Raw genomic sequence first — 26080 nt, 5'->3', positions numbered from 1 at the left:
GATGGATGGATGGATGAAAAGATGGATGGATTGATGGAAAGATGGATGGATGGAAAGATGGATGGATGGATGGATGGATGGATGGATGGATGGATGGATGGATGGATGGATGGATGTAAAGATGTATAGATGTAAAGATGGATAGATGTAAAGATGGATAGATTTAAAGAAAGATGGATGGATGGAAAGATGGATAGATGGATTGATGGATGGATTGATGGATAGATGGTTTGATGGACTGATGGATAGATGGATGGACGGATGAAAGGATGGATGGATGGAATAAAAACGTAAATAAAATCAAATACATACATCAATGCAATAAATACATACAGAAAGACATGAATAAATGATTCTAAAGTTTCCAACAAAAAGTTACAAGTGCATGTCAAGCATGAGAGAGACAACAATTCTACGGCCACATGTTGAATGTTTGTGTTTGATCACAGTTGATAAGACAGGAGAAAACCTCAGTGATAATTGAAAGTTATTATTTGCTTTTGTTTTGTTACATCTGCCAAATTTCCCGAGACAACGCAGATCGCAAAACAGCAACGGGCGCTCGCTAGACAACTTATTATATATATATATATATATTATATATACAACAGCTTATTATACACAGTAATAACACACGTTCAACATCAAACTTGTGTCAGCTGTGATATCACACGCACATGATGTTTAATGACTGTAAAAGTGATGAAATGAAAGAGAAAAGGTGAAAATTAAAAGTCCTAGACTAGAAATCTGGCGGGAAGGAAAAAAGCTAAAGGTGGTGATTGACGGAGACTCAGCGAGAGTCACGCAACATATGTGACTCATTGTCTTGTGTGACTCTAGCACCGAATTCAATTATAATAACTTCACATGAAGTGAAGATGAAAATCTATATTGCTCATATGTATCAACCCCGTCAAACAACAGGAAATCCCTTGGGTTTGTGTGTCAGAAATAGACGGGTGAACAAGCTCGTGTCTTGGTTAGCGAGGGAATCCAACCTTTGAAAAAAGGCTTGTACCTGATGTGAGATTGTTTACCAAACCTTGGGGACGTGGGTACACAGAGCCCTGTAGGGGTTCAGAATAAATAAAAATATGGATTTAGAAGTTCCCGCACTCTGTAAATTGGAAATAAGTCTCCCTCGCGGCAACATTTACAGATGATTCTTATTCTTTCTTTCTCACGCAACAGCTTTGTGTTGTCAGTGCAACACCATCTGATGCAAAGACTCGCTGCTTCGTGGCTAAGATTTACCCTCATTTTTATTTCAAGACACTCTTCACATCTTTCTTTTCGCCTCTTACAAACTTTCACAGAACAAGATGCCGACAAAACACCTGGAATTAATTCTGCATCGTCTCCTCAATAAGTTACATAATGGAAACACGATGGACTCTTTTCCCAAAGGGGTTACAGATACATTCACCTAAAAATAAAATCATGTCAAATCCAAAAGTAGATTTTAAATATGATTTTCACAGCTGGCTGTGAGGAGCTCTCTTGGGTACCTCTAAAAAAAAAAAAAATAGATGTTTTTATTGACATTTCATCCACGACTACCTTCGCCATCTTTAGGCTATGAGTCCAACCTGCCGCTTAATAATGACATCACATCCTGCACTCACGATCAGATTTTAAGAAACACTTAAATGTGTTCTTTTAACAGTTTTACGATCATCAATCGTGTTGCTAATTGTTCAAAAGGTGATCCTGTTATATTTTCTTTAAATAAAAGGCGGTTCTGATATCAGATTTGATCATGTAATGTTATCCCAGTTTTAATCGGGATCAAACCTTCAGTTTGTTTTGTTAATAATCAGCATCGATTTGAATTGCTGTTATGTATAAACCTTCAATCAAATTTTGATTTAAAAAAATGTTACATTAATGAAGTAGATAAAGTAGACAAAGGTTGCCAAATATTGCAGTATAGTGAAGTTATTTCATAGCAAATACAAAGTATATACTAAATATTTCTGACCTGCATTACTGTATAATATACATTTTTGAAATAGTTTATAACATTCATTATTTTGTTTTGAAATGTTGCCATTTTTTAAAATGTCATTTCTTTACTTGTTGGTTCCTCAGATAAATGTTTATAAATCAAGAGTCTACGTAGGTTCTCATTACAGGTCATACAATATAAAGAGAAGAGTCGATTTTTATGTTTTTTTTTTGCGTTTTGTCGAAAAAACGATACAAAAGAAACCAAAAGTGACACCACAATATGTTGATCTTTACATTTCTGGAAGCCAAAATTGTCATATCATGATCCATTCCGAACACTTATTATCTAGATTTGGTGATCAGGGTGATACAATCCAATGCAAATGTATTTTTAAACGCCATAAAAGTAAAACAGATTACCTAATCCAGATTTGTATTTAACAACTGGCTCATTGTTATTCATAGAACCACCAAAGTTTTTCTCGTCACTGTCAACGTAACCAAAGGATTGAATTAGTCCAGATAAATTCCATCAGTGTGAAAACCACGTTCACCACACATAAGTTGATACTTTTTATTTTCTCTTAAATCCGTTAATTCAGTAACAATCAGAAACTTTTTCCAGGCAGCATTTTATTTAATTTATGATTTGTTTTAATAAACACAGATTCAAAATGTACTAATACAACTTCCATTTTAGTTTTAAATAAATAAAGTACAATTATAAAATGTTTGCATTATACTACTGAATAAAACAGTACATTGTACTGTAAATCTGCAAATGCATTTTAATTTACTCTCTCAGTCATTGAATGTATTATAAGTATTTGTATGTATTTTTTTTATTCATTTTTTGTTAATTGTATTTGTCTCCTTTCTTTTAATTCCTATTTAAATGAAGATAAGATGTTCCACTTAAATCATATATAAAATATACTGGAATATTGAATCAATAATTTCAAATAAAGTTGAATAACAATATTAATAACAATAAATGTACAAAACTGTAACTAAAAATAAATATTAAATGATGAAGCTCACACTTTCTACCGACATGCTACTTTTTTCCACAGCTTTATATTCTGTGTTACATTGCTTACAAATCAACACAAAAGATCCGTCAGTGTGTAACCCTGTCACTCTAGTGTGAGCAGGAAAGTATGAATTACTGTTTAATAGCGTAAATCTTCTCTTTGTGCGAGGTTGACCTTCTGTTCCCCTAGAATGTTAAGGAAAAGTTTCTGGCACATAAATGTTATCTGAAAAGTACCAGCCATATTTAAAAAAAAATCACATAAATATAGTGTGAGTCAAGGTGATTTTTATTGTGAGCGTTGACTCTACATCACAAAATATGAACATAGATGTTTTTAAATCTGACCTCACTCATCTGTGCAGTACAAAATATCATCTAAAAATCAGTTCAGAGTCATGGGTGTTCATGTGCGGGCGGTTACAGCTCCGATCTGACACTAAACTTCACTTTATTTTCTTGTAAATCACGAAGCAAATTGTGACATTAGTAAGCTCTCAACTATTCACTCTTTCGCCAAGTTTTTCATGAGGAAATGCAATTGAATTCCTTGAGTTTAAACGAAAGAAAGGCTTCTTAAGAGTGAGGACGCGAGAGAGAGAACAAGGATGAGTGCATTCGTCTGAGGCAGAGCTCGAGAGGACAATTGGTAGAGGAGGTTGTTAATAAGGCGATGACCTTCTTGGTGTTTGGCAGCAATCAACTGCTAAAGTGCTGTGTGAATGTGTGTGTGAACACATGTGTGTGTGTTGTGTGTTGACTTGGCAACATTTGCTTTCACTTTTTCTAATCAGCCACTTGTTTCACAAGTCCTCTTTCTTTCATCTCCACCTCCCGCCTCTCACCCACTCTTTTCACGAGCTGGAATCTTCACAAGCGCACACATCCAGATAATCGCACCGGCAAACTCGCCACACGTGACGAACCACTTCACTTCTTTCTTCTGCTGCCTGTGTTTGCTGATGGAGATTGCAACCCATTTTTAGAAAGTTCCATCTCAGATCTACCCACTGGACCTCGTCCCCTTCAGGGGGGTCTTTCTAGGATTTTACCATTTCTATACTTTGTGTTGCCTCTGGGTCAAAGTGACCCGGTGGCTGCAAACAAACAACCTCCCATAGATACATATGCAGTGGTGGGGGTCGTTCACCTTGATTTGTTTCCAGGCCTTCTGGTCACCTTGACCTTGGAATAAGGGTTGGGATTATTTTTAGAGTAATCTGTTCTTTTATAGTAATGGAAAAAAATATTTGTTCCTTTTAATGTAGTGACTGGAGCTCAGTGGACGCATTAACAATATTAACAGGAAATACTCATGGTAAATATAGTGTACTTGCGCATTTTTCTTTAAACGTCTGCCACAAAGAAGCGTAAAATATAATCTTATTTTTTTCCGGAACAATTCCTTATTTATCTTTATTGTTTTTGCTGTACTTGATTCCCCTCTGTAAATTCATTCAGAGATTTCCTGATGTTTCTTATCACATTTTTGCTGATGACATCCAGCTCTACTGCTCTTTTGATCCAACTGAGCCCCAGAGGCTGAACAGCTTAGTCAATTGTTTGCTAGAAATCAAACAATGGCTGAAAACACTTTGCAGCTAAATGTGGACAAAACTGAAACTCTGGTGATTGCTCCTGATGATAAGGTTCCAGGGTTGAGTCAGTACTTGGGTGAATTAAATCAGTCTGTCAAACTGAGCCTGAGAAACCTGGGTGTTGTATTTGATAAAGTCATGTCTCTTGTTCAAGACTGCAGAAAACTGACCAGAAACTGTTTCCTTCAACTGTAGTCAAATGTTGTCGGAACATGATCTGGAGCTTGTAATCCATGCGTTTGTGTCTTCTCGTCTGGACTATTACAACAGTTTGTTTTCATGTCTTAACAAGAAGGAGCTGTCTCGCCTGCAGTTGATTCCGCTGACCCGCTCTAGTAGAAGAACTCACATTTCTCCGATCCTTAAAACTCTTCACTGGCTTCCAGTTTCCTTCAGGATCAACTTTAAAATTCTGGTTCTTACTTTCAGATCTATTCATGGTCAGACCTTACATCACACATCTGATCCAGCCTTACACCCCAGCTCGGGCTCTGAGGTCTGTGGATCAGAATCTACTGATGGTTCCTCGCACACGATTCAGGACCAGAGGAGAGAAATCTTTTCAGGCTGTTGCTTCTGTCTTTTTGAAAAAAGTTTGTCCACTGAGCCCCTGTCGCTACATTAAAATGAACAAACATTTTTGTCTATAATTCTAAAAAAAAAAAAAACACATTACACTGAAAATAATCCCAACCCTTAGTCGACATTAGGGTGAGTAGAAAATTAGTGAAGTTTTTGGGGATTTAAGTTAAACATACAAGATTGGGCATAAACTCAACAAGTCTTTAACACAGTAAAGTCAACTTGTCAACCAATGTGTTGATTTAAGTGCATCTTAAATATATGTTGGACTCTATTGTATCATCAGTATGTATCTGTTTGTACAAAACACTGAATACACTTTGTTTTTCTGGAGATTAAATCTTTTTAACTATAACTACACCTACTCTGCTGTGATTGGCCAAACATCAAGATTAGTCACAGCTTGTCCTCAATCCTGGAAGTCTTCACCTTCAGGGACTTGTTGTATAAACAAGTGGGGCGTGATTACAGTTGGGGGGGGGGAGGAGTGAAGCCATTATTACGTCATAATGGACTATGCTCTCGTAACCTCTCGTTCGCCCAGATTTCAGACAGAGGAGAACTTTATAAAGTAAAATCTTCAAAACATGGTCAAGTTGAGGGACTTACTGCATTCAACATTTAAAAACATGTGAGTCAAGAGTGTTGGGTTTAAAGTTATAAATAAAGTGGCTTTTTATTTCTCTTCTTTGGCCAGGCTGTGTATATCAGCTCCCACAGTCCATGTATTTATCTCCACCGTCAATTTCTAATTCCGTGAGATTCATAACAACATTTTATGGGGCAAGGACAACGTGTCATCTGGTGAGTCAAATTGCCAAATTCAAGACAGTCACACTTCGCCGGACACACCTACCTGCTCTAGAAACATAGATCTGTAACGCTCCAGCAGACACAGCATCCTTATGGGAAAACCAGTCAGGTGACCAAAAAAAAAAAAAAAAAATGACATCATACTCTTCCACAGACGTGTCTTCCTGCCTCGGATTTCCACCTCCTGCTCTCTCTCTCTCTCTCTCTCTCTCTCTCTCTCCTTATTGCAACCGATTCCCTTCAGACACTTGACGGACAGTTTCCGAGTAGGCGGGTGGTCTGGGGAAATGTGGAGATGATTGCATGAATTCATGAATAAATGAGAGTATGAGTTGTAAGGGGAGGGTGAGGCCTGTTAGGCCTCAAGGGGGCATGTTTTATTAAACAGACCTTCCTCTCACAGGCTCAGTCGTTAGCAACAAGCTACGAAATCTCCGGCCAGACAGAGAGTTAAATACCGAGAGTTATATATGCATCATGAAAACATATTTTGGCTGGGAGGCTCTTTTTAAGGAAACACAAACTAGTAGAAGGATGAGGCCACATTGAGACAGAAGTGGTGTTTTATTCTGAAAATGTATGATTTTAACAAGTGTCCAGATATTTTCAGCAACATAGAACCAAACATTCGAGTCAAATTATATCAGATATAATTGTTATAATGTTATAAGAAATGAGATGGTGTTCACTAATGTGTCTTCTCTGGTGGCTCATGAGTTTGTGATAACAGAGTTAAATGATAAATAAAAAGAGAAAACAACAAACATTCAAAATAAAAAGCTTTTTTTTATTTCTTCATTGAAAAGACTTTACAGAATGATCTAGTCGACCCAAAGTTAATTCACAGCAAACGTTGAACAATAGGATGCGATTGAAAAAGACACAATCAGGAAACTTAAAAATATAAAATTCAATTACAATATCTTCATGATCACCACCAAAACCTCTGTTAAGATGATTTTATTTAGATTTTTTAGAATATTTTTTATATATGTATGTATATATATGTATATATGTTTATCTTTTATCCTCTTCTAATTTTTGTACCAACTAATTCTGAAGACATAGATAGCCACAGATTATTCCATGTGTATAAACCAATATGTACTAGCAAATAAAGCTGCTCTTGAATTTTAACTCGACATGTCCCCCTTTAAATTGATCTAATCTACGGTTTTATCTATATAATTAGATACCTTTGTCTGTCTTTGATAGATACATTAGACGGCATTTGACGGTAGTTTGAGATGCACCTTCAAATAGTTTGTGGACCCAGATGATAACTTGTTCTGTTTCTCCTATTGAATATTTTATCAGCTTATTCCGTTTTTTAATTATTTTGAAAAATAGAAAGAAAATTAAAAAAAAAGCAGACGGAAATTCAAAAAAGTACGACTACCTTCTCTGATGAAATACATTCAAACTAGTGATGTGCTGATGAAGCTTCATGAAACAGTGTCATGTTGTTTAGAGGTCAGTAGGTGGCGCCATCAGTTCAAAAATGAGATAATGTTTCTTTAGAACAGTTGTTCAGTACAAAGAAAAAATAGTGCAGAGACCGCCATCTATCGGACTCTGAAGATGATGTCACTGCTTCGTGAAGCTTCATCAGACCATCACTGATTCAAACTGTGACCTTGAATATCATTTATTTTCAGTAGTGTGCAGTCAGCATGTATGGGGTTCATAATCTGCTGCTGATCTGACCTTGACTTATGCAGGCAACAACCTTAATCTCCTCCTGGTTACTATACATTCACCAGATAAATCTAACCAAGAGAACCACAACAAGTTAAACCTCATATGTGACTCATACCGACTTTATGAATGGATTCCGAATAACCCTACAAAGATGGCTTTCAGAAAGCAATATGGAATTGAAAAGTTCTCTTTCACAAAGTTAATTCGTCAATCTTGCTTTCATTCCCCTGCACAGCTCCTCGTGCGGCTCTTGATAATACTCCGGCGATCATCACAGAGATCTAGTGACCCACATGGATGAGTCTGCAGATGATGTTTTATTTGAGAAGATAGTGTCATGCCACGGTGGAACAATTGTGGTCAGAGGTCAAACTACACACCAGTGGATCTTTATCTTTGTATTCGGAGCATCACAGGCTCTTTGTCTGACTCTCTCTGTCTGAATGTGATTGGCCTTTATCTTGGGAAATGTCTAGACCTGGAATGAGCCTGCACATGTTCCGCTTATCTGAGGTCCTGCAGCTACAACGTGGATCTTCTGAGAAGAAGAGATGGGAGCAATGGAAGAGATGTTCAGATAGTCCAGGGTACTGGTCAATATGTTGATGGCATGGAGGACCCGTTTGTTTGCAGATAAACAAGAGAAGCGAGGTGAGGCCATACAAGAGATCATGATAAAAGTGTCACCAGGGTTCTTCGCTCTCAACGAGCCACCACACACTTCACTAGTAACTGCTTCGCTCGAACTAAAGTTCTCAAGTAGGTCATACCTCTGTCAAACACATGCAAAAAATGAACATTTGTCCACACAAAAAAGTCAAATGAATCAATTCAATTGCAAAGAAAGAAATGAAGACTTTAAATATAACATTTCAATGTTATATTTCTAATGTTATGCTAATGACAGACAAGTACAAAGTATGTTCTCTACGACTGTGGTCAGGATGTTTTGCCCGTAGGCGTCCTATGATGCACCTGAGACAAGTTTTCTCAAAATGTTAATTGTCGCTATGAAACTCTGTCGAATCAACATATTTTGGATTTATAACAAAAATTGCAGCACACTGTGGAACGCTTCCAGGTCTGGAAAGAGGCAACTCACGACCTTTAAGTGTGGAGTTTGTATGTTCTCCCCGTGTTGCGTGTGTTTACTCCGGGCACTCCGGTTTCCTCTCACAGGTCCAAACACATACAGAGGTGGATTGGGAACTTGGGGAAATTGTCCATAGGTATGAGTGTGTGTGTGAATGGTTGTGTGTCTGTCCAGGGTGTCCCCCGTTCAGTGTCCCTCCACTGAAGAAGCTGGGATAGGTCCCAGCCCCCCGCGACCCTCATAAGGGAATGGATATAAGCGGTAGAATGGATGGATGTACAAATATTGAAAGTTATGGTCCTGATAAATAAAAATAAATGTTTGTAAACAACTAAAATGTTGTTGTTATCCTTATTGTTGTGTGAATAATTGTGGGGTCACATGAGCTGTCTGTTTAAGTTGTGTTATTACTGCTGCTACTATAATAACTTTCATTCGTTACTTTTCGTTACATTTTGATTTAGGTCGTTCAAACATGAACTACTGTTTGAATCCATCAGGCCTAAATAAATATAGTCAAAGTACTTTGCCTGCGTTACAAACATACGTTTTTAGCGTTTTTTTCTCTCGAAACAAAGAATACATATCTTGCTAGAATGGTTAAGAGCATAATTTAATCGGTGTTTCACAAGAACACAAACACCTTTCAATGTAAAAGAGACAGAAAGAGCTGTTAGGAGGTAAATACATTTTGGACTTGCTGCCTCTACTTTCCTTTCATAAGTCGTGCGTTGGTGTGATACTCGTCAAAAGATAAGAGCCGTGAGTGAAGACTGAGCATCATTCAGATGGAATGCAACTGTGGATTCCAAAATAGAGCCAAACAAGAGCAGCCTTGGTTAGTTCAGGATGAATTCAAACCATCTTTTTTAAAAAGAATATGAAATGAACGAAAACAAAGCGAGGCTGTGTCAAGGTAACGTGAAGAGCAGCGTTTGACGTCACACAAAGAATTTCAATGAAAGGAAAATATTTCCCTTGATTCTTTAAACTTGAAACACAAATATTTCTGCTTGAAATTGATTGACTCTAAGCTGGCACCAGATCTCTCACTTGGCACCACATTTATTACCGCATTCATGGACAATCTTGACTATCGGTTTTATCATCGACTAATTCAACTCATTCACTAGGACACGGCATCAAAAATGATTGAATTCAATGTGTTTAGGATATAAACCTTGGTGAAACTCGATTGAAAAATCATTTTTCAATAATAATTAAGCACCTATACATCTGCCAAGGAGCTCATTTTGCCCCTTGTTGTGTAAAGAAAAAGACATAAACTGAAGTAAACAAAATGACATCCAGTTAACAATTGTGTTGACTCACAGCAACTGGTGGTAATTAAACTTGTGATGATTGCGTGAAAGTGCAGTATCTTTACTTCACCACTAGGCCCCAAACATAGCACAGACTGTAGAGTGGTTGGATTGTGTCTAAGAAGTTGTGGGTTCAATCCCAGCTCCAGATATAATTGTGTTGTTGTGTCCCTGACATTTAACCCTGATTGTTCATGATAGCGAGCTGGCGCGCTGCGTTGCAGCCTACTCCCATCAGTCTGTGTGTGTGAATGGGTGACTTAGTGTAAAGTGCTTTGAGTGCAGAAAACCAGATAAAGTTCTATGTAAGTTTAAACCATATAACCTTGTCACCTTAGTCAGGTGCAAGTTGATTTATTTTAATGATTTTATAGTTTATGGCATTTTATAAAGTCAATTTTGAGTTGGTCGCATTAGCAGAAGTGTGTCTTTATGTTGAAGTTCAACACGTGGACTGAAGTTTGTCAGATTAGCTTGATGCAAACAGCAACAGAAAAACAGCAACCGTTAAACATATACATATATGTAAATACAAGTTGTTTCAGTCTTACCTGTGACAAGCTCCCTGATTTCCACATCTGCAGTTTTCCTGAGCAGACGGACTAGCGCTGGGATCCCGCCGCAGTTTTTCAGAGCCACTTTGTTCTCATCATTGGCCTTGCCGTAGACCAGGTTCCTGAGGGCCCCGCAGGCACTGCGGTGGACCTCGCACATCCTGTGATCCAGTAGATCCACCAGCAACTGAATTCCTCCCTGTCTCCGGATCTGAGGAGAGAACGGCCGACGGTGAACACATGAGGATACGTTTACATTTTTTGATTTATCCTGTCTTCCTTTTCCTTTCATTTTGGTTTCATCATAACATATATGGAACAAACTATTTCTATACACATGCTAACTAACATAAAAGCTCATAGATGCAAAATTATAAAAGCGCCTTACTGCTATACTTCTTATTATATGTGCTTAATACAAAAAAGATCAATACAATTTTTCCAGATAAAAGAATGTTTTCACAGCAAGATGCAACACCCCACAACAAAAATACTTTCACTTCTATTTTCTATCCATAAAGTTAAGGATGACCTTCAACTGGTCTTATGGCCTTTATGTTACTTTGCTCCTTTCACAGACCAGAGCCGCAAGGTGCTTAAACAACAGAACAATACAAAGTGAAAAATACATACAAATAAAAAAAAAAACGTTAAATGGTCAAGACGATAGAATAATGAAGGAAAAAAAAAATGTAAATATGTTTTAAGATGTTTCTCCAAGAAGTCAGTAGATCATCAAACACAGAGGGAGAGGAAGCTCGTTCCAAAGCTTAGGAGCAACAGCCTGGACGGATTTCTCTCCTCTGGTCCTGAAGCGTGTTCAGGAACCATCAGTAGATTCTGATCCTCAGACCTAAGAGCCCGAGCCGGGGTGTAAGGCTGGATCAGATCACTGATGTAAGGCCTGACCATGATTAGCTCTGAGAGTAAGAACCAGAATTTTAAAATTGATCCTGAAAGAAACTCGCAGCCAATTCAGAGTTTTAAGGATCGTTGAAATGTGAGTTCTTCTACTGAGCGGGTCTGAATTCTTGCTTCAGAGTTTTGTATTAACTGCAGGCGAGACAGCTCCTTCTTGTTTAGACACCAAAATAAACTGTTACAATAGTCTTAACGCGACTTTTTACCTGATACAAACAGACTTCATTTTTCTTGTCTGACAAAATCACAAGGATAAACAGAAAGAGAAAACTAAAAACAATAAACAAAGATGCAGAGAGAATTAATTAAATAGTATTTTCAGTGTGTCATGAAACTAACAATAAGAATCATGCTATGGACATATAAGAGCATGGAAATGGAGATGAACTAATTTTAGCTTTGTGTGCACATTTGATTTTCCAAGGAAAACATATCAACCAGATATAAGAAGAAAGAGGCTTTTCAGGACTCAGCAAAGAATGGACTTTGCTTATCTACTTAATTAAAGCGGATTAAGGGGTTTTACATAAGATTGCCGTTACATTGCCCACAACATTTCTTAGCTGCCCTCGTTTTGACCTCAATGCAAACCTCCTTAACTTACCTCCTACTAATCGCTTCACTGAGTCAAATGTTTTTTAAACAGAAGTTCGATTGCTTCGCCGTATCCCTTTGAAAGTCTAACCAGGCCTGCTCACACCTCTTTTTGCTTTCTTTATTCTATGTAAGGAACATTAGAAGCACAGATTGATTCGTCTTTGTCTCCTGCTGTTCTTTGGCGGGAGTGAAAATGGGTAACCCATGGAGACAGCATAACGGGGAAAACATTTAGCAGAGGTGACAACAGGGAGAGTAAGAAAGTCTGCTGTTAGACATTGGCAGACGGAAACTGGAGTGACACATACCTGGGAAGGTGGCATGTGAGGTTGAACTAAGTCTGAGTCCTGACATATACAACATTATCACTAATCAGCAGAAGACAGCAACTCGATGTGTGATGTGTTATCTTCAAAAGTAATATAGACTAACAAGAACTTTTTCCTGCTTTAAAGTATTCCACCATAAATGTGTGTGTGTCATACTGACATAATGAAATCACAATCATTTCAGTTCATTATTTGTGAGTCAAATCCAGATGAAAGGGCACAGTGACTGTCTGTGTCAGAATTACACAAATACAATTTTAAACAGAACTTTACTTGCTTGTGGAGTGAAAGTTCTGGAGATACACAATGCTATGAAGACACCCAGCAGTGCACAACGATGAACTGTGTTTTGTGAACCGTAATTTTAATTTATCCACTCTTTTTCCGGCTGGGAACTTTGTTTTTGTCTCTCGGATAATCAATAACTTAAAGATGCAGCCCTTGCTTCAAAGTGAAATCGGAAATTCTATGAGAAAGTTATGCAATTTATCTCTCCTTGTACAAGTAAAATTGCTGCGACTTTAAACCAATTATAATTTGATATCTGTTCTCTCAGTTCTAATTTAGTTTCCAACCTGACATTTGGCAAATATACAAACTGTTCGCAGGTACTTTTGGAATGCAGGATTAAGGTGTATATTTTAAGTGCAAAAACAAAATAATTCAGATCAGCTATTTAAAATGTTTACTTCATAAGATTAAATTGCAGAAAAATACTAATTGGAACACAAACAATATTGGCCCCTTCTAAGATGATAATTCACTTTGCATGCTTTACATTTACTTAGATGTACCTTCTGAAGTCACAGATTCAGTTTTTCACTAAACGTTACATTTGTATTGAAGGTTCCGTGAATGCTCCCCGCGTGACATAGCAAGCCCTCTCGGTTTCTTTAACCTCACAATTTAGCCAAGCAAACTTCATTCCGGAGCCTTCTAACCTACAGCTAATTTAGTTCCTCTCCTTCGACTAATATTTCCCTTCGGGCCATTCTGGACTCAGCCAAATATGACATTGACCTATGGTGGACTAATCATGTTCGGAGGCAGCAGATATTTCTCTCTCCATTATCACGTGTAATGATAGAGCCAACAATCTACCGTGACAAATCCACTCCCGGGCTTACTCGCTTATTTGAAGAGTATGCTGGAGCGACACATATAAAGCTTTCGCACCAGGGAATAAGCAGCATGAGCGTTAATCTCACACGGCAGAGAGAAGAAGTTATTGCCTCAGATGGGATATATTTGACTAAAAATTTAGGTGGCAGCTAAAACGTTTTTGTATAGAATTTTTTAAACATGTAAAAGGACATATGAAAATTAGAGGAGGTTCACTTGAGGAAAACTTTCAAAGCCCTGAAGAAAAAGGCCGTCTTAAATGACAATGACTCATTAGTCAAAATTTGTTATTTAACCACCATCAATGTTAAAATAATGTTAGATTACAATTCATAAAGGCTTTGTTAAACGATACGTCTACAAACCAAATGAAAGGTTGAAGATGGTTTGGCAGCAGAGCGACAGATTGAGAGAAAATACATTTCTCATGAGTTGGAATTATTCAACAACTTGAAAGCAACTGCAACTGAGACTGAAACGTAGGCAGGAAGTCGGCTCATGCAGGTCACACATAAAGAGGTATTTAACTGAGCTGTTTCCAGACTGTTTTTTACTCTAGCAAACCCTTAATAAAGATATACTGTCAACAATATCACACTATATAATATAAATAAGTGCGCTTAGATATACCATATCAAAACAAGTTAGTAGGCATGTAAAGGTCACACATTACAAACTGTGAGGCTTAACACATTCTTATAAGTTTAATCACATAGTGATTGTGATTCATTTTGATTCATCACATATAAAAAAGCATGACTTTTAATCTGTTTTATTCAGCTTTGAGAAAAAAGCTGATTTAAGAAATAACTTTCATTTAATACAATCAACAGTTCATGTCAAGAAAATTATAACCTTTATCTACATTAACTGTGAACCATTTACATCCAGCTACATATGTTTTACATTATCCAAGAGTCATTTTATTGTCTTTACAACTATAATATAACTCAAATAAATAATACATACATTGGGACTGAATTGATGTTAATGCCTTCATTTTGATAGCGCTCATTGGATGGTCAGCATAGAATTCTTCCGAAGCTTCTGTCGGTGACTCTATCTTGTTGCATAGAAACCAATTAAAATCTTCCACATAATGTCATTTTTAACGCCTACATTAAACTGCTCTGCTTGAAAAAAGGTTGGGATCCCTGTTAAGGACAATGTTGTGCAATGTAACAGACATGTCATGTTCCTGGGATGTTTAAGAACATATGCTAGATGTAGATGAAGCAGTTGAATCTTTGGTGAGACATATATTCTGGTTCATTAATGCAGATTTAGAAACATTTAGCACCGTTTACTAATCTTATATAAGGATACAAACATGAAAAATACTTTAACGTTTAATTTGACTGCACCTTTACCTTATAATAAATACTATGTTATCTCAGCCTCTTTACTGAGGATGTGCATGAATTAGGTTTATTCTGGGGCCAAACTTAGTTAAGAACATAAATAATTAACATTTATAAAATATCAACAATCTTTGAATACGTTTTCATTCTAACAGTTTTATGTTGACTTTTATTCAACTGTGTGTGCATTATTCATTTCAGAACCTGTGCCAATAATCCATTTTAGCTACATAAACACATACTTTTAGTGTAGAAATATATCAAATTGACGGACAGACAGACAGACAGACAAACAAACACAAAGACAGACACAAAGACCGACATACAGACAGACACACACACACAGAGACAAAGACAGACAGACACAGGCAGACAGAAAGACGGACATATGGACAGACAGATGGGCAGACAGACGGACAGACAGACAGACAGACAACCACACACAAACACAAAGACAGACAGACAGACACAAAGACAGACAGAGAGACACACACACACAAAGACAGATAGATAGACAGACAGACAGACAGACAGACAACCACACACAAACACAAAGACAGACAGACAGACACAAAGGCAGACAGACAGACAGACACACACACACAAAGACAGATAGACAGACAGACAGAAAACCACACACAAACACAAAGACAGACAGACAGACACTAAGACAGACATACAGAAAGACAGACACACACACACACACACACACACACAAAGACACAGACAGACAGACAGATAACCACACACAAAGACATACAGAAAGAGACAGAGACAAAGACAGACATACAGACAGACAGACAGACACACACACACACAAAGACACAGACAGACAGATAGACAGACAGACAATCACACACAAACACAAAGACAGACAGACACAAAGACACAGGCAGGCAGACAGACAGACAGACAGACAGACAGACAGACAGACAGACAGACAGACAGACAGACAGACAGACAGACAGACAGACAGACAGATGGATAGATAGATACACACACAAAACACACACACACACACACAGACACAGACACACATCCACACACAGACAGGAAGAGTTATGGTCAGTTCAGCTCATAATTAAGAGGGATGGTACAGATCGAAGCAATAGATTCTGAAATCGTCGTGAAGATATTATTTATGATGCTGTTCAATAACTAAAATGGATGCTGGTGAGGAGCGAGAGAGCAATTGTGAGGCAGATAAATAGCCAGAGCTCGTTCTCGCCCTTTAACTGCTCAATCCAATGAATGAATATTGACAAGACCGCTGCACGGATGATATGACGGACAGGTCTAAAATTAGGGTTACACAGTGTGGGCTTGTGTGATGACGCTCAGTGTTTTGTATGAAGCAGCCAAGATGTCAATATGCATGTGTTGCCTATATGTTTGTCTGGAGGATTAAAAAAGGATGCCGGCGATGAATGTGCTGTCTTTGTGGTCAAATATTATCTGAGCCAATACTGCGCTCTACCAGCCAAAAAAACACACACAAAGTATGCACACACAACCATTAAACAGACACACATACCCGTGATTTTACATTTTTATGTTCATTTGAAATACAGCACTCACTAGATAAACAGAGAGATTACTGTGAATTACTACACGGTCATTTTCTATACTTTCAAAATGATGCATCTGAGGAAATAACGAAAAGACAAAATCCCTTCATTCTTTAAAATGTTCTTTCCTATTTTTTGGCTGCCCAGTCATTCCTGTGGATCTAGTCAGCAGCATGTATTAGTGTGACTGGCATCTCTGTCATGAGATGTACAAGTCAGATTTATCTCCCAATAGATAGACTATATATATATATATATATATACAGGGGTCCTACACCTTAAGATAAGTTAAATTTGGGAAAATAAGAGATTTTTTCATGTTTTAATTTCTATATATGTATATACTAATGGCCTAGAGGCCATAGTTTGGGCACCTTGTACAGTAGTAGATAAACTTCACTGTCAGTGACCCTCAGAAGTTGGGAGTTTTCACAGTAGGACGCAGCTGGGGAACAGAAGGGCGATGCTTCAGGTCATCAGTCACAGCTGAAGACAAGCTGCTCGTGGAGAGTCAACAACAAACTGTCACTTCTCCATGAATCATTTCTGACATTTCCTCGGTTTTACATTTCTAGGGATGATTTCGTCCTGATCTTTGTCTCTAGGCCGACTGAAAGGACGATGAAACCAAAAGGGGTCAACAAAATATTACAAATGAAAGTCTTGTTTGTCATCGTCTGACTCATTAAAAATTCAATATACAGATTTTTATTTTGCTACATTTGCATCATAGTGTGGTAAAAAAAAACCAAAAAAAAACCTTGATACCCAATTTTATTGTTCCGCATGAAATATTAATTCAAATTTCTGCCTTTGCTCACGGGGGAAATCAAAGCCTGTTTAGACATTTAATCCATTTTATATTTGAAAGCAGCTTTTTCTTCTGAAATGACACACACAGTTTGAAGACACATGTATCTGGAAACAAACAAAAAAAATATCAAAGAACCACTTGGACTCTCTTTTAAGCCTTTAAATATTGACTGGCAAATTATGGAAAGGGTTTTCTTTCATTGTTGAGCCTGTATTATTGCACTCAAAGCCTTCATTAAGCTGCTTTAATGTTGTGAGTAATGTTCTAATAAACTGGAAGGTCTACACACATTTAAAGTACTATGTTGTCCGTCAGCTGATTGTCGTTCAGGTTTCTTCTATTTGCTCAGATTTAAATATGTCAAACAAATGTGTAAAAGAAACTGAACAATGAGACAAAATGAAAAGTGGGGGAGCTTTAAAATGATAGTGCCTCAGCATCAACTTTATATCTATAAACTGTTAAGAAAAGAAACATAAAGGCCCTATTCATAGTTTTTAAAATAGTGTTTTTGGCTCCCTCTAGTGTTACAATCAATTTCCTGTGTTTTTTTTTCATCATAATATCTCTCAGGACTTTATAGGAAGTACTCAGAGTGCTGTTGTGGTCACTCACAGACTCTCCAGGCAGGTTGTCAAGACAACTTATTGATTTTTCAAAATTAAATAAATGATTAGGGAACATGTGGAAAAATGTGAAATAATGTTACACGCTGTCATTTTAAGCATGTGTATGTCCTATTCACCCAAACAGGAAGTAATAAGTTAGTAGAGTGTCCATGAAAATCGAATCCTCACAATCTCACAAGCGTAGGATCTGAGGATGTATGGACGTAGGAAGTCGTTTGTGAATCCTCTTTGTCTGAGAGTGACTATTATTGAACCTTCATGTGGGTGGAGAAGTGAATGGAAAAGCGAGTCCTTGTGGCGTTTGTTTACACATAAGTCACGTTTAATTATTGATGCTCTGCACAATGAATTTTTACTGCCGGTTGCATTGGAGCCGGTAGTAAAATAACCGTTAACACGAGCAGTCTTGGAGTCAAAGTTCTGCTTCGTTTTTATGAGGATGTACTGTTTGTTGAGGGAGTGACAGAGCTTCGGCGCCGGTGTCACCAGTGGTGGAAAGAAGAATCTCAGACCTCCTTCACCACGTTGGTTCACTCGGATACAATCGGTGGTAAAGTTTATTGGTCGAGTATATTTTAATGATTGTACTAAAGCGATAGTTCCAAATTCCAAATTCACTCATTTTCTACTCTCCCTCATGTCGACTAAGGGTTTGGGATTATTTTCAGAGTAATCTGTTTCCTTTTAGATTAGATTAGTTTAGATAAACTTTATTACATTACATACAGTAGGCTGTGTGTGCTTTGGAAGCGATCACCATATTTGCCAGTGTAGCTCCGGTGTATATCGCTGGTTATTTTTAAAATGTCTTCTACAAACAAGCTTAAAATATAGACTTTATTTAATTTTATTTCTGGAACAATTATTGTAGTTGAGGTTTCAATACGAGCATTTTGGAGGTATTTTGATGTTTTTAGGCGTTGTTTTGAAAAAAAAGTTGCGTCCACTGAGCTCCAGTCGCTACATTAAAATGAATAAAGTTTTACCTTACCTTACCTTACAAACTTTTTTGTCTATAACTCTAAAAAGGAACAGATTAAATCTGTTCATAAAGATAATGGAAGAAAATGTTTGGTGGACAAGACGGTGAAGGAGAAGACGAGTGAACCCAGTTAAACATCACTCACGCAGCGCATACGTCTGCCAAGGAGCTCAGTTCATATTACCGTTTAAAACCAATAAACACAATAAAATCAATAAACAAATTCAAGTTGCAAAAACCAAGACCAACACATGAGCCATCAGATTACTCTGAAAATTATCCCAACCCTTAGTCGACATGATGGTGAGTAGAAAATGAGTGAAGTATGAATTTTGGTCGAACTATCACTTTAACAATAACACACGTGTAACCTTCATTTCTGTCATTACACTGTGCTCCCTGATGGATTCATGGCATTTCTAATAATCAGCTCACAACCCTCGTGAAATTCATTTAATCAAAGACGAATGGCTGAAACGATGATTTCACAGCAGGCTCCGTTAAAGTGATTACTGAACCACAACAACACGGGATGTTACCGTGTGTTTGTGTTCAGGTGTGTACCCTTGTGTTGTATCAGTGGACTGGTTATGCTTTTGTCGTTGTTTAAGCATTATTAAAGGAGTTATTAAATTGCCCCCCTGGAGGGGCTTTCCCTTTGAAATTGCTTTGCTGAGACTCAGCAATGACTTTGGAAATAATTGAACTTCATTGCCCTTCCAGGTGAACCTCAGTCTAAAAAAACAGCCTGAGGAAGACACTTTATTAGCACGAGAGTAGAAAAAGAACAAAAAACACACAACTAATATGCTATGTCGGCAACACCGCGAGGTTCTGAGCTTCAACAAATGTATACCAATCGAAGGGTTCTGCTGCAGACGCTCTATTTAGATCCACTTCCACAGAGATCTTGTTGGAAAAGGTCATTTTGAAAACATGCAACAGAGAATCTCCTTCTTTTTTCACACACCCAACTGACCACAAGTTCAGATAGCCGCAGACCAACTTTACAGACACCTCTAAGTATGTACTTTTTTGAGTATTGTTTTGATTGTCTAAGCGCTTTGTGACCCTGGTCTGGAAAAGCGCTATATAAATAAATATTACTTACTTACTTACTTACTTACTCTCCTTGCAACGAGCAAAAACCCACACACATGCCTCCACACACACTCGTACACAAACCTCGGCTTTGATCTTGTTATCTCCAAAGCAGAGGTGCTGCAGATACGCCGCCGCGTTGGACTGAACTGATGGGAACTGGTGCTGCAACATCTGGATCACCTCTGGCAGCTCCGGATCCCTCCAACCAAACTCTCTGTGGACACACAAGTGGCAGCGGTGTTAACAACACAAACCTCGAGATCACAGCAACAAACACAGAGGCGCGATTGCGTAGAAGGATGAGCAAAGTCGATTCAGGAAATGACTATATTTCAGCAGATTAAAATGTCAACGTGGTCAAATAAACACTGCGCAGCTTCGACGATTAGGCACCATGCTGGTTTGAAAAAAATACAAATAAGAAATCTGCTTTACCAAAACAATATTATGTCTTTTTAACGGCAGAAGAGAGAGTGGAGACGAGGCCAGCAGGTGAGGAAACTGTGTCTGTATGCAGAACCAACATTTGAATTCAATTTCAACTTCATAATGAGCTGCAATAATCCATCTGATGCCATATTTACCTTGTATTCACAGTCATTTTGGCTATTGGAAGGGAATGAATCAAATGCCAAACTCTGTTTTTCATTTTAAAAATCAAATTACAAATTGGACCTATTTTCCAATGAAGCTCAAAAGTTGCCGACCTCGGGATTTTACTTCTCCGTTGCTCATGTAATCTAGCTTTGGTTTTCTTTTTAATCGCACTCTCTCTCCTCGCAGGAAAACATGCTCTTTTCTAGCGTTCAGCTCCGATGTGCTGATCCATCGCACATGTCTGACACCATCACTGAACACCCTTCCCGTCAAACTACCCACCATTTCTACCACTTTCTGAGCTGAAAGACAACTATCCCGAAAAGATTGTCGCAGACTCACAACTTACCAGGCAACCCAGACGGAAAAAAATCACTCTAAATGGAAGTCACTCACAGTCCTCTCTAATAATCATATGTTATACATTGAATTTACTCCAGAAACAGTGTTTATTTGTTCCTGTCTGGATACTAGAATGTCAAAAACAAAACGGGCTGAGGCACTTGCTGCTTCGTTGTATTTTGTGGTTCTAAAAGTACATTAGTTACTTATTAAGTACATTGGCTTCCAGTTTCTTTCAGGATCAACTTTAAAATTCTGGTTCTTACTTTCAGATCTATTCATGGTCAGGCTCCTCCTTACATCACTGATCTGATCCAGCCTTACACCCCAGCTCGGGCTCTGAGGTCTGTGGATCAGAATCTACTTATGGTTCCTGAACACGGCTCAGGACCAGAGGAGAGAAATCCTTTCAGACTGTTGCTCCTAAGCTTTGGAACGATCTTCCTCTCCCATACTCAAAATGTGCTTTTTGCAACAATCTCTCCCAGTCTTGCTCCCTCTTGTGATTTGACGATCCTATTGCTGAATGTCTGTAGGGCAGACCAAGGCAAAGTACGTATTGTTGTGGCCCTCATTGGGTCAAAGTATAACTTTGAAACTGATCATGTAGAAATATTTTACACATATTTTAGAAAAAATGCATTTGGTTCTTTTTAAAAAGTATCATTCTTGATTAAGGGTTCTTTTACTCAAATAAATTTCCCAATTTGTTTCAATTTGTTTTACTCCTCAAAAAACATTTAAATTAAATAAAAAACGTTTATTTTGTTTTGTGGTTTATATTTGAATATTATGTGCATTCAAGTAAATAGTCTACAAAGAAAACATGTTTAATGACAATGAAGCATATGCCACCTATTGTTGCTGTTCCTCTAGAGGGAGTTTTGTGAACTCTCTGACCTCCTTGTAAATACATTTTTTTTTCTGCAGCATTGAAAATGTTAACTTATTTTTTTTCTTTTGTGGTCTGGCACTTGGTTTTTCTTGTTTTGATGTTTCTTATTGTCCTGTTGGTTTTATTTGTTCTGTCTTTTACATATATAATATAATTTACTATATATATATATATAATTTACTATATATATATATATATATATATATATATATTTTTTGTTCGTTTGTTACTCTGTACTGTCTTTTTTGTCTGAAATGAAAATAAAATTTGTAAAAAAAAGAAAACATATGTTTATATTCTTAAATATTCATTTTATTTGTAATAGAATTTATATTTTTGTGCTATTTTGTACACTTTGAGTATATTTTTGCAATTCCTGCTGTAATGTATCTTCTTTCTTTTAGCTGCACGGCCCCACACAACAGTTATATTATGTGGTATCTTAGAAATATAAACTGCACACCTCTACTCTGTCGCTACAGTAATGACAGAAGATGTATATTTTTAAGTTTTAAGGAACTATAGGCATTCGGAATTACCCTGTAAAATCCCGTCTGTATGAAAAAGTCAAGCTCACTACTATTTGTACAGTATTGACATGACCTTATTTAAAAAAAAAAGATTGTTTCATTTCTCACAACGACAGGGCGACCCTAAAAATCTGCATGTTAACATGCATATAATGTTGGTGGAACGGGAAATGAAGCCTTCACGCGTGGCGCTCTCATCTCTGGCGGATCAAGAGAGCAGAGTTTATGAAATATCTGCGAAAAGCAGACTGTTCACACGGAGCAAACATGGCTCTCCAAGATAAAGTGAGCTCCAGCGTGGACGGCTCTTTATCAGGCGAATGATAAGTGTTCATTCAGCCAGGAAGCAAGGATGAGGAGGGAGGTGGAGGAGAAATTGAGATGGAAGAGAGAGAGAGAGAGAGAGAGAGAGTGAGAGGAATTCCCAAGGCATTTAGGGGGATTTAAGTCGGAGAGACCCTCAAACAAAACGCCTTGAATCAAACAGATACCGTCGAGGCGGCGTGTTTATGCATACGTGGCGACGATCCTCCATTTCCATGTTTGTTTACACAGTATAGTCACATGTACACATCAATGCGTGAGTTAATATGTATGACTGCATGCGAGAGTCATCCATCGCCCGCGGCCTCGCGGCTCCGGCAGTATACTTAATAGAAAGCAGAGCGATGTGCTGATAAGATAAGCATCATGGCCCTGCCATTAATTAAAAACCCCTGGTAGGGAGATGGAGGATGGAGGGAGAGATAAAAGAGGAGAGTTTACGGTCACCTGTGGATGTGGTTGGGAGGAGCAGGGAGATGGATTGAACTTGTCTGGGAACTGTGGATTCATCTGAAGCCACTGTTTTGAGGTTCGTCACTTTAACACGGACGACTATGAGCTCACAGAGCAACGTTCTCTCTAAAGATGAACCTTTTATTAACAAATTGAACATTAGTCAGCAGGAAGTGGACGAGTGTGGACAATGTTACACTTTGTTTAATTACTTTTTCAGATTCCTAACCGCACACATAAATAAATGGGGCTGTGATGTTTTTACAGTGTACACACAATACGAAAAACTCTCTTGTCTTACTTTAAATAACACTAAAATGTAAACCTATATCTTAGCTATTACTATCATGGACTCCAAGTGACGGGTTATCAAACATTGTTTTCCTTTTACAACAAACCTGTTTGCTCTTACGTTCACGTTTCCTCTTGTTGTTCTCAAAGACACTGGCTTTGGTTTAGTCTGCCCGTCTGCTTCGTCACTGAACCTTTATCAATTTTTCTGACACATCAGTGATATTTTCAGTAAGGAAGACGCAACTTTGGCTCGATGTCGTCTGTTTGGAGTTGGACAGGTTTCGCTGACATTTTCTCGAGGAAAGCAGAGGTGTGACGCACAGAGAGACTTTGAATGGCACAAGAGCACTCTGACATATTGGAAATAAAGGCAGGGGTTTGGCGTGGGCAGGGAGGCGGGGGCACAGGCAGAACTGCGACAAAGGTGAAGGCTGTATTGCGCTTTGATTCACAAACACACACTGGTGTCAGGAGGCAAAAAAAGTGCTACACATGACGAGTAAAGATTCATCAAAGGTTCATTCTTTTTCAAACAGGAGTATCTCACTCTTCCTCAGACATGTCGCGGTCTTGTGGGAGGACTGTTAGAATGTGTGATCGAATTGTGATCTATGACACAGACGAGCTTAATATTCTATGACTGAGGGGAAAAGAAGGTTTCAAATCATTGTTATTCTCCGTGTGTGTGAAGCTTCACACGAGAACACATCTTCAAACATCCAAACAAACCTTAAACACGGCGCTTTGAAGTTTAAATCTGTTCGTAAAGATAACGGAAGAAAATGTCTGGTGGACAAGACGGTGAGGAGAAGACGAGTGAACCCAGTTAAACATCGCTCACGCAGCGCATACGTCTGCCAAGGAGCTCAGCTCACATGACTGTTTAGAGCCACAAAACACAATAAAATCAATAAACAAATTCAAGTGGCAACACTTGACAAAAAAACAAGAACAACATCTTGAAAAATACCTCCATAGATGCTCTCGATTGAACACTTTTGTCACAACAGTCAAACAATAGTTAGTTTATTATTATTAGTAAGTAAGTAGTTAAGTAAGTAATATTTATTTATATAGCGCTTTTCCAGACCAGGGTCACAAAGCGCTTAAACAATCAAAACAATACTCAATAAAGTATATACTTTAAAGATCAAGATAATACTGAGAACAACACAGGAGTTCCAGAAAATCAAGGAAAAGCCTGAACAAATAGAAACGTCTTAAGATGTTTCTTAAAGGAGTCAGTAGATCCATCAAGCGCAAAGAGAGAGGAAGATTGTTCCAAAGCTTAGGAGCAACAGCCTGAAAAGATGTATCTCCTCTGGTAGTAGTAGTAATGAGTATTTTGTGGCAAAGCAGCTGTTAAAACCTATTCGAGTGAACCTTTAAAATGTTCCTTAATCCGGATCAAAGTACATCAATCATTAATTGTGAGAAGAAAAGCAAAACATAACTACGTAAAATCTTAAAAACTGTACATAACACATTAAAAGCAACACAAAAAATCTCTGTCAAATTATAATGGAAGAACACAATATCCACAAAATAGAGAAAAATAACCAGAAAAAAAAGATCATAATGTGATTCAATTAGGACAAGATTAATAGAACTGTTTCAAAATGTGAACCATCCAAATAATGCACTGAAATATACGTCCAAGTCCAAATTTGACCCGTTACAATTATACATAACAATATTGAATATATATCAATATATTGTGTTACAATTACATGAAACCTCGATTTTTCATTTTAGTATTAAACGTTTTTAATGAAGAAAACATGAATCTATAATCTACATTTTAAGTTATATTTAGAATCCTGACAAATCACACCCTTAGTCTCTTAATAGCGCCCCGTGGACCTGGAGTGACAGGATCAGCCAGTCCCTCTTTAATCTGATTGGACCAGGCCTGTCATGTGCACTCACTGATTGGAGGATGCGGGAAGGACAGACTGGCAGCGTGCATACTAAAGCAGATGCTCATTAGGACTGAGACATCAATCTTGATTCTGTGCTACGATGGAGGGAGACAGCCAGAAAGTGAAGAGCGAAAGAAGAGAAAGAGGTCACTGAATAGGAAGACAGAACAATTTAGGCAATTTGCGAGACACATGCATCAACCTCTCTCGCCCCTTTGAAGGAGAACAGACAGAGTTGGACACGCTGGAGAGCCATTAGATAATCCCAGCAGCCTACAGTATCGTGTTTTTATGTGCTTGCATTTTTAGGAACTATATGCTTAAGTAAAAAGACCAAAAAATCAGCAACATTTGACTTTCATAGGTCTCTCGTGTTTGAAGCGAAAGCTTTCCTCTTCATCGACCTACAGTCATTAAGTGCGGGTGAAAAGGAAAGAAAGGTCTTTTGCAATTCCACAGATAAAGAGTCAAAGTAATGGACAGTCATTGACTCCAGGTTCAGTGCCAGGTCTGTTTGTTTAATTAAAAGTGCAAATATAATTAGAATTCTATCTGGGAAAACTGCCAAGGCTGAGAAAAATGCTCCAGTGAAGGACAGGAATTAAAGCGACCAAGTTCACATCCGTTCAACTTCATGGAAAAAAAAA

At 37.8% G+C, this 26080-nt stretch overlaps 1 protein-coding gene across 1 annotated transcript in view; it reads right to left on the bottom strand.

Moving 5' to 3' along the window:
• ctnnd2a (catenin (cadherin-associated protein), delta 2a) overlaps positions 1–26080 on the bottom strand; it is a 236376-nt gene that overhangs the window by 53516 nt on the left and 156780 nt on the right. Inside the window, exons 13-14 of the mRNA XM_087789092.1 lie at positions 20158–20290; positions 10647–10860 (exon numbers count right to left, since the gene is read on the bottom strand). Of these exons, the coding sequence (XP_087645218.1) occupies positions 10647–10860; positions 20158–20290 (347 nt within the window). The remainder of the gene's footprint in view (positions 1–10646; positions 10861–20157; positions 20291–26080) is intronic.

This window comes from Callionymus lyra, chromosome 4 (assembly GCF_982586985.1).
Source record: "Callionymus lyra chromosome 4, fCalLyr1.hap1.1, whole genome shotgun sequence".
In the NCBI taxonomy this organism is placed as follows: domain Eukaryota; kingdom Metazoa; phylum Chordata; class Actinopteri; order Syngnathiformes; family Callionymidae; genus Callionymus; species Callionymus lyra.
Note: the sequence above shows the minus strand (reverse complement) of the source record. Positions and strands in the feature narration are given on the sequence as shown.